Source organism: Chinchilla lanigera, unplaced genomic scaffold (assembly GCF_000276665.1).
Source record: "Chinchilla lanigera isolate Chin_1 unplaced genomic scaffold, ChiLan1.0 scaffold00022, whole genome shotgun sequence".
Taxonomy (NCBI): Eukaryota; Metazoa; Chordata; class Mammalia; order Rodentia; family Chinchillidae; genus Chinchilla; species Chinchilla lanigera.
The window spans coordinates 27,660,096-27,670,503 of record NW_004955423.1 but is presented as its reverse complement, the minus strand read 5'-3'; the positions used below and the strand labels follow the sequence as shown (position 1 = coordinate 27,670,503).

The window sequence follows — 10,408 nt, the reverse complement described above, 5'->3', positions numbered from 1 at the left end:
GAAGACTGACGGCACCCCGCTCCACAGCGCACTCCTGCTCAGAGCTGAAGCCGGGCGGCGACTCTCACGGGCAGGCTGCACGGAGGTCAGGGCAGGTGCTCCCAGGAGTGAGGGTTTGGACGTCAGCAGCTTCCAAGTTTCGGGAAGAAGCAAAGGAAGGGTAAGGGGCACAGAGAAGAGCTGCGGTCCCGCCCACCGAGGGCACCAGGATTCACCCCAGCCCTCACACGATCAGCTGCCTCTCCCTCATCCTCGGACGGCGTTGTTTTCTTGTGAATTTTGGCCTTTTACATTTGCTGCAAGGAAAGGGTCTGAACTGGGGAGGGCAAGAGCAAGGAGCAGACATAAAGACCTCTTCCTGGGGTTTGGCACCCGCAGGCAGGCAAGGCCTGAGCTTCCTGACAAGCGAACGAGAGAAGCTCTTCTGATTTCCACAGTTCTGCAGCTTTCTTAGCTCTACCAGCACAAACTCTCCTAGAGTAACGACCGAACTCTGCTCCCGTGACCAGGCTGTTAAGTGAATTGGTCGCTAAACATGGAGGAGCATGCAGTGGGTGCGTTACAACACTCGGAACAAAGAAACGGTCCCAGCAAACTCCAACTTGGTGACTTTGCTTTTATTGCATCACTCTTACATGCAAGACTGTGACGTGAACAGAACTCAGAACTCCAGAGCTGCGCTGCGCGGCAGGGTCAGCAAAAATCACAGCACTGCGTGTGCAACCAGGGCACCATGCTGAGCAAGACACGGAGGCTCTGTCCACAGGATGCGCAGGACCGGGCAAATGAAGACGTCTGTAAGTCTGCACTGCATGCGTCGGTCCTGAGTCCCAGCAGCTGTTACCCAGGTAGATCGTTAAAGGCGGACTATCCGTGGCATCAGACTGTAATTAATTAGACACGTCACTTACTGTTCTCTCTGTAAATAGTTAAGGGTAAAGCTGTGTCTTCCGAAATGTTTCATTAGTGATACTCAGTCTTATCAGCCTGGTTCCATAATAATCTATGATGTAGCTACTTCCATCTGAAGGTCCGACGATCTAGAAGAGAAAAACTACAGGTACTCATTTTACAAAATACCTTGTACAACTGAGTCTCTTCTCAGTTTTTAATATTTCAGTAGCCACAGAACTCAACCCTAAATTAAGTGCAAAAAAATAAGGAGAAAGCCACTGAGTGGCGCTGTGGGTAACCGGACCTGTGAGGACTGCTGCCACAGCTCTGCATCCACGCATTCCCAACGGGCCGAGCTCCCGCCCAGGGTCTCTGCGCCCCTGCTATACAGCAGAGCACACGCAGGACACAAGAGGCATTGGGGGCCGGGCCAGCTCCCGGGAGGCCACAGTGGCCATCCCTTGATGGATGGAAAGGACTAGAACCAAGCAGCACACGCTCACTGCAAGCGTCCTGTCCACTAAGCCCAGGGGTGACAGTCCCGAGTGTGACCCCTCAATGCTTCCTTTGAGGCAGCAGTCCTCTGACGCAGCCCTAAGAGAGATGAGATTTACCAAGTGTGTGTGGACCCCAAGTTCAGTAGGTAGTGATTTCTAGCTACTCAGTTCCAATGCTCTATAAACGGATCTGCCCAAGCCAGGAGTGCTTGTGCATGCCTGTAGGTCCCAGCTATTCAGGCTGGGGCAGGAGGGTCTCAAATCCAAAGCCAGCCTGCGTAGCTCAGCAAGATCCTGCCTCAAAATAAAAAATAAAAAGGGCTGGGGTACTGGGAGTAGAGAGACCCTGAGTTCAACCCCAGTACCCAAGACAAAGACAAGCAAACAGAAAGCACCCAGCGTCTCGAGGTCGAGCTGCAGTGCAGTGGCGGGCAGCCCCCTCAGGGTGCCTGGGCACCCGGTGACAGTGCTCTGACCTCCCTTCAGAGCCACCGGAACCTCACAGTGCTACGGCCCCAGAGAGGAGAAACAGCGAACACCACGCCCGGCCCAGGGCAGTCTGCCTCCCCTTGGATTCCTAAGGCTGTGATGCTCAACCACGCCACTGACATGACAGCAGGCCAGAAGTCACACGCAAGCTTTAATACTTCAACCAAGGTGATTAACAGATTTTCAAGCACAAAGATAAATTATATTAGGATAAAATTCAGGAGGAGAAAGAGAGTAGAAAGCAAAACTCAAGCAGAAAAGGAAGCAATGTCGGACTTACAAGTGGTTTGTGAAGAACTCATTCATGTCTTTTTAAAGTGGATGGTATTTAAAACCCTGTGGTATTTAGTCTGTTGGATACATGTAAAAATTGATGTAACAGTTTTATCTAAATATGCCAATATTTGAAATTACATCCTGTGCAGCTATTGAAGCTCATGACAGGAAACGTAAATGTCAGTGAGTACAGATAAAAAACTTCCTCGCAGGGTTATACAACTGTGCTCAAAGAAAACTGCTCTGAAGCACTCTTCACTTGAAACATGATCCAACAGAGCTGGGTGTGCTCGTACGCACCTGTCATCTGGCTATTCAGGAGGCTGAGGCAGGAGGACTACTTGAACCCAGGAGTTTGAGGTCAGGCTAGACAGCATGGCAAGACGTCTCAAAACAAAAAACCCCAAAGCAACATTGCACAAATATTTAATGCCTCCAACACTCCAAGTACTGTGCTGGGGACCCGACATGAAACACAGATCTCTCTGCAGGGTGCTCACTGATGAGAACAATCCCAGCCACGCTCGCAGCCAGGTCCTCAGGCACAGCCCTGCCCAGAGGACTCACCACGTCTTCCCGGCTGAGGGGACTGCCTGGAGGAGAGGGCTGCCACTACAGAGCTGTCGGTCAGCGAGCTGCGCGCTCCCCAGTCCTGCTGGTCTCATGCAAACTGTACAGAAAGAACCAGCTGACCTCCTGGGACCTTTTCGGTTCCAAAGTCTTCAAAGACCACGACTTTAGCTGAGAACATCCCAGCCAAAGCTGCCACTTAGACCTCGGAGGTTAAGGCCTCTATAGTGTGTGTCATTGACAGCACACTCCCTATAAACTATCACTGATGAAGACATCATCCCCCCTATTAATTGTTAAGAAAAACATCAGCCATGAAGGTTTCAACTATTTAAATGCCTATTCCCTCAGGAAAATCTAAAAAAAACACATGCTTCATCACTGTGCCAATGGTAAAGTCTCTCATTACGAGGGTGTTACTGTTAATTATACAATTAGAAATGTTCCCATATATCCACACTGGGAAATGTTTACTTTGTAAATCTGCCCATGCCCATTTGTACGATGACAACAGAGTATAAAAACCGAGACTGTGAGTTTACTTCTCTGCTGAGTGATACCCTGGGCTGGGGTGTAGGTCAGGAGTAGAGCTGTTAGCAGGGGCAAGACCCATCTCCAGCACCAAACACAGAAGCAAAAACCCCAACCAAACAAAAGACCATGAAGCCAAATTGGAGAGTAGGAAGCCAGCCAGGTTTCTGAAACCCGTGGAGGAAGGAGGACCACTCGTAAGTGTCCCCAGTAACCACCGCTGCACAGCACCGGCACCGTCTCTCAGGCAGAAGCCTTAGACCGAAAGGGCACCTCACGTGCTCCCATCTGGGTCAGTCGCCAAGGGCTGTGCTGACAACGCCGCCGGGTTCTGTGGGTTTAAACAGCAGGAACGTACAGTTCCAGAGCTGAGGTACGAAGCAGCACAACCTCCCAACACAGGCTCTGCAGAAAGGAGAGCCGAGGTCCCTCTCAGCACCTCATGATGACTGGCATTTGCTGGTACCCAGCTCAGGGGCAACTGTCACCCACGACTGAGGGCCAACCCATGACTGAGGGCCTACCCAGGCCACCCCCGCAACCTCTGCATCTCCAGGTACCAAGGTCAGTCATGGCAAAGACCTCTTTATTCCCATAAAAGTAACCTTCTCAGGTCCCATGGTCTGGGTGTGGACGTCTCTAACCTCCTATACCCTTCTAGAGAGGGCCGGTGGTAAACTGGAAAAATTTTATCTGCAGCACTAAAGTTTAACAAAATTCAAACTATTTACATAAAGCCTTTTCTACAGGTGCAAAGAAGAATAAATGCCAACACTTTCAGCATACAGAAGAGCCACAGTGTCCAGGTGCGGTCACCAGTCTTCCTGTTTCCTGCTCTTCATCCTGATGCGCAACCTGACTCTTGGCGACCTCTGCCTGCCCCGCCACTCCTGGCACTCACTCGTTCCGGGCACTTCAGAATGCATATCTGCATAAACACCTACTTTCAGTTTATCTGAACCATACTGTACGGTCACGTTCGGTTCACAATTACCAGGACACAGACGTCTCCCGGCAGCGCGCCCCAGGAGGAAGTGCTGGCAGCAGGCTGGCGTCGCTCCTCCAGCTCTGCAGCCTCGTGTGGAGCATGCTGTCGCCACACACAGAGAGAAGCTTCCGTGCAAACGTGTTTGTGCTCAGCCGCTGCCCACTGACCTGTTCTGTGAACTGCTGGCCAGTGAGCCACACTTGTTTACTGCTGGGCTCCTGGTACTTTTCTTGCAGAATTACTCAGAGATCGAGTCTTGTTGCTGTTATCTTTTTACCTTACTGTTAACTGTTAACTTAGTCTACTCCTTTATTATTTTTCAATTTTATTTGCCTTTTTGAGACAGGGTCTTGCTATGCAGTTCAGGCTGGCCTTGAGCTCACTTTGTAGCCTAGAATGGCCTCGAACTTGCAACGGTCCTCCTGCCTCAGCCTCCCGAGTGTTGGGATTACAGTTGTGCACTGCCATACCTGGCTACTCCTTAATTTTTTGGGGGGGGACCAGGAATAGAACTCAAGACTTTGCGCTTGCCAGGCAGGCGCTGTGCCACTGAGCTATATCCCTGGCCCTTACTCCTTAATTTCAATGTAGTAAAATTGACTGTTTTTCCCCATGTATGACTCACACTCAGGACCCTGTCTGAGACTGAACCCCTCCAAGATCCTGAAGAATCTCTTCACCTAGCTTCATCTAGATGTTCACCTTCAGGCTAGGAGTGCAGCTCCAGATTCAATGCTGGCCCAGCACCTGCAAGACCCTGGGTTTTATCCTCAGCATTGTCAAAATCAGAAAGTTACCTTTTCCTAGATATATACCAATAGAACTGAACGAGGACTTAAACACATCTGCAAACAAATGATCATAGCAGCATTATTCACAAGAGCCAAAAGGTAGAAACAACTCAGATATTCATCAACAGATAAATCAACAAAATATGGTATATCCATGTAACGGAATACTATTCAGCCATAAAAAGGAATGGCATTCTGATACATGCTACAGTGTCCACAAACTTTGAAAATACACAAGGCAGACTGGACCGCAAAGAACAAATGCTAACCCCACCGATATGAAACACCTACAACAGGCCAACTGTTACAACATAAAGTAGAGATCAGCAGGGACGAGGGAGGGGAATGGGCAGCCACTACTTACTATTTACTGTTTCTTTTGGGTATGATGAAGTCTGGCAGTAGATGGTGGTGAAGTCTGCTCAACATCTCGGAGTATAAATACTGCCACTAAAACGTACACTGATCGCAGGTTAGAATGGTGAACTTCACACTATCACTTACCATAGACTCAGAAAGCTTTCCTTACTTGAACTTTAATGGTATAGTATTAATATCTGCAATTTATGAACTTTCAATTATTGTATAAAATGTATTTTTTGTTTATGCATATTTAGATAGCTGTGGGAGGGTGGGTGCTAGATTAAACCCAGGGCCTCTGTACTGATCTATACCCCCAACTCTTTTTTTATCTTTTGAGACAGGATCTTGCTAAGTCACTACATTGCCCAGGCTGGGTTTGAACTTTCTATATTCCTGCCTCAGCCTGCCAGAGTGCTGGAGTTACAGACATGCACCACCCACCCAATTTAAATAACATTTTATTTGCTCTTTTGAAATAAGGTCTTGCTATATAGTTCAGGCTGGCCTTGAACTCACTACAAAGCACAGGCTGCCCTCAAACATGAGGCAATCCTCCTGCCTAGCTTCCCAAGTACTATGATTGCAGGCATATGCCCTCACACTCAGCCGTAGATAATATTTTAATAAAAATAAATGAAATTATAACATGTAGCTATAAGTACTTTATCACCTAAACTTTGGCAACGGCTATGACCCCTCATTTAATGGTTGTGTATTTTCACTGAAGTCATGCTTCTTAGGTAACTCAAATATTTTATAAATTTTAAAAACTGAATGCATTAAGAAATGAAAGTCAGGTGTCATGGCAGATGCCTGTCATCCCAGTACTTGGGAGGCTGAAGCAGGAGGATTGCTATAAATTCGAGGTCAACTGGGCTACACAGTGAGCTCAAGGCCAGCCTGGACTGCACAGGGAGGCCCTGTCTCAGAAAGGAAAAAAGAAAAAATGGCAACACTTTATACAATTTTATTAACACCCTTTCTCTGTAAAACAGCTGAGTTTCTCTGAGGGAGGTATGCAAATATTAGCACAGACAGGATCAAATCTTGCCCAGAGGACTTCTTCATCCGGTGACAGAGTAAAATGACTCAGCGCAGCCAGGGTTAAGGGTGCAGCTTGTGCCACCCAGTTCCCCAAGCAAGTACATTTCTGTTTTCCCAAAAGTTAAGTTACACTTTTGTGTCCACAGCTGGCTTCTCTGTGGTTAACTGAATACAAGGACACTGAACACCTGATGAGCCACACCTGAGCTCAGCACCACAGTCCCTAAGAATGGCGGACCTCTGACTGTGGACCCTGCCCTCTCTGGTTCAAAGAGCAGTGAGAGTTGATGTAAATGACAACATCAATATTATTCTTAAGAGGTGAGTCAGACTCACCATACCTCCTTAGGAAAACACAGTTCGGGAGCAGTCTCAGACCCAGTTTAAGATGCTCGCTCTCTTTAAAATCCCTGAGTCACTAAATACACGCCTGCCCCTGGGGTGTGTGAACCAAGCGAGATCACTCACGGAGGGCTCTCCCCACACTGATGAACAGTGACTTCCGTTTTCCAGTTCGTTTCCCAATCCGTCACAGTAGTTAGGGAGCAGGGAGCCACTGGCAAGACGTCACGTTTACCAACAGCCCTCTGCTCTCACGAGCGGACAAGCACTAGGGTGCCGTGACCCCTGCCCAGCTCTGCGGGACTGGCAGGCGCAGGGCTCACACGTGCAGCCCCCTTCCCATCACACCTACGTGACAAGGGCAAGGCCCCCGACAAAGCACACTGGCCACCCAGAAGGCAGCCTATGGCTCACCTCGGCCTCAAGGGAAAGCCTAGGCTTTTTAAAGTTTTAGTAAATCCAAAAGAATCACACGTAGCAAAAAGCAAGCTCCTTTTTTTTTTTTTTAAGTCTGCAGTTCCAAAGCAAATTGTTATTTCAGGTAAGTGAGGTCTACTCTCACACTAGTCATGGGACAGTTTGACCAAGTGCTCAGGGAAAACCTAGCTCACACCTCAGCTGGCAGCAGTGCCACTCCAGTGGTGGCATAAAACCCACCATGTATCTTGCATGGCAGCACCTCAAGTTTCACTCACCCTTCTCAAGCAATCCTGTGAAGCAATCTGGTCTAAGGTCCTGCTGCGGTCTGAGTCCCCCCACAATCCCTATGTGCAAGATTAATCCCCGGCACACCAGAACGAAGCGGTAGGAGGTGGTCATGTCGTGGGGGTGACCTCATACCTAGAAGAGGCCAGGGAGCTTAGTCCACCCCCGCCCGCCACTGAGGACACAGGACACCGACCTGGGACTTCACCACCACTACCGTCCCGCTATGCACTGTGTCGCGGTCTGGGGTGCTCCGTCACCGCAGCCCACAGGGCTCCTAAGCCTCGAGCTCTCTTCTGGCCTCTCCTCCACGCCTCCCACTTCGTGCTGGCCACAGCCCCACTTCCCAGGAGACTGCGTCCACACCCCTGCAGCAAGAACTGAGCAGGCCACACTGTGCACACCGCTGGGGCATCAGGGGTTCAGAAGACTTTCTCCTCACCGAATTCATACATGAGAAATCAAGCAGTGTGTAAAAGCTAAAAAACTGAACAAACAGAAAAACCAAAGCAACAGACAAGCCAGTACTCAGGTGGGAGATATTTAAACGCCTCAGACGTATTTTACAAATTTGATAAGCTTACTTACAAAATTCATAAACAACCTAGAGATTCTGTCGCTTTTGCAAATTGCTGCTGCTTATGTAGTTTTAGTCATTTAAAGAAATCTACTTGGCAATATCAAGAGGAATGAAGAGAATAATAATTTCTCCCAAGATACACATAATTTTTTAAATTTCAACGAAAAAACAGACACAGTTCTTCAAACTACTTTCTGCATTCTAACACATACAACTGTTTCTCTCTGCCCAGACTCATCTTTCTGGTTGTGGCTGTCTCATTTCTAATAACAGAAAAAATTGTTATTTTTGTTTGGCAGAGTACACATCAGTGATTTTGGTATAATTTAAAATGTCCAGATTGCGTGTGTGAAGAAAGAAGTTTAAATGCAATCAAAATATTTTATCCTGACAGAAATCCTCCCTGGGCTGGGGCCGGGACGCGCAGCTGTGTGCACCAGGCCTCGGTGCCAATTTCCTGTTACATCCCCTCACCCACCCTGCACGGATCACAGCTACGCAGTTCACCCCCACTCAGAGCTCACCCTCAGGCGATGTCCCCATGAGCACCAGGGCACACATTACACCTGGATGGCACAGGACACCCACTTGCATTGTCTCTTGAGGGGATCAAGAGACAGAACGTTCAAGTTGTGTGAGGTTGCTGCTAAAAGAACACAGCTCACTGTTTCTTAGTAGGTTTGTAGAAAAGCAGAACTACCCTCTTGATACTGGCACAAACTATACCATAGTAAATATACAAACCAGAAACATGGTCTTATCAAATATGAGTACTGTCCACAATTTCTGGTGCTACTTTTACATGACTGGCAGTGTAAGAGGTTTACACTAGCATCACCACACACGCCATAAAGCACAGCACTAGGACAGCGCTGATGCCACTAGGCACCAGGGTTTCTCAACTCCATCATCATCTTAGGGGAACCATCGTATACAAGACCCACTTGAGTTGACTAAAACATTATGCAGCACATGATGTACATAAAAATACATGGGCATGAAAGAATGAGTGTTGCAAATCTTCAGAACTGGCTTATAAATACTATTAGACAGCCAGGCATGGTGGTGCACAACTGCAATCCCAGCTACTTGGGAGGCTAGGCAGGAGGTTCACAAGTATGAGAGCAGCCTAAGCAGCCTAGCCAGACCCTGTCCCAAAGCACCAAAACAAAAGGGCTGGCAATGGAGCGCACAGGATGCCTGCCTCAGAGGAGAGGCCCTGGGCGCCACCCCAGCACTGCCAAAATACACTCACATTCACATGTTCTCACTCACTTACTCTACAAGTTACCTAGAGGTGAAAGACTACCACACATGCTACATGTGTCACTGACTTAGATTTGGTTTTTTGGGGTGTTTTTTTTTTTACTGCATTCTATTTACTATTTCATCCGTTCATGATTCATGAACAAAATATTTAGCCAGGCATGGTGGTACAAAGCTATAATCCCTGCATTCTGAAAGGTTGAGGCAGAAGTATCACAGGTTTAAGCCCAATCTGGGCAACTTACTTAGTGACACTTTGTCGCAAACTAAAAACAAGTCTAGCGAGGTAGCTCAGCATGAAATCCCTGAGTTCAAGTCCCCAGGCACGACCTCCATGCATGCACATACACAGAACAAAATACAGAAACTCCCAATGTTTATTAAAAAATAAACTCAAGTATTTCAGTAAACACAGCACCATATAAAACATAATTACTCTAGCAATATGCACACTATCTTTTATATTGCTTTGGTTCTAAGATGTACACAGAACTCCTAGATTATTGTTATACGCATTATAAAACAAAGATTTATTTCTTTTCTCCCTCTTTATGGAGATCAAACACAAGGTCTTGTGCATGTTAGGCAAGGTCCTACCACCAAGCTACACCCTCTGGGGCTGGGGATTTAGCTCAGCGGCAAAAGCACCTGCCTGGCATGCGCAAGGTCGTGAGTTCGGTTCCCAGTACCGGAGAAAAACCAAGAAAAACCAGAAAAACCAAGCTACACCCTCAGCCTGAGAATGTTTTTATAGGTCCGAGTCCACGCACAATGTTTCTGGAACCAGAGCCCAACAGAAAAACACTGCTAGTTACAAGGGAGTAATATTGAATGGCAAAGTAAAAAAAAGAGACATGAAGAAAACAAAGAAGGAAAGAAGTATTAAACAAAAAATGCAAAAAAATCTATTAAAAACTGGAAAACTATATTCACAACAAAAATATTAACAGATATTTTATAGTAAAATTTTGATTTACTGAAAAAAATTTTCCTCTAAAACTGACGTAGTCAATATCACATGTGAAACATACTAGTAACATGCACAATAAAGCTACACATCTTACTTACCCGC

The 10,408-nt window shown here is 47.3% G+C and overlaps 1 protein-coding gene across 1 annotated transcript in view; it reads right to left on the bottom strand.

The window, feature by feature from the left end:
* Positions 1–596: 596 nt before the first annotated feature.
* Positions 597–10,408, bottom strand: part of Tm2d1 (TM2 domain containing 1) — a gene marked incomplete at its 5' end in the record, with an annotated part of 30,716 nt that continues 20,904 nt past the window's right edge. The window contains 1 exon segment of the mRNA XM_013514531.1: positions 597–1,040. Coding sequence (XP_013369985.1) covers positions 930–1,040 — 111 coding nt within the window.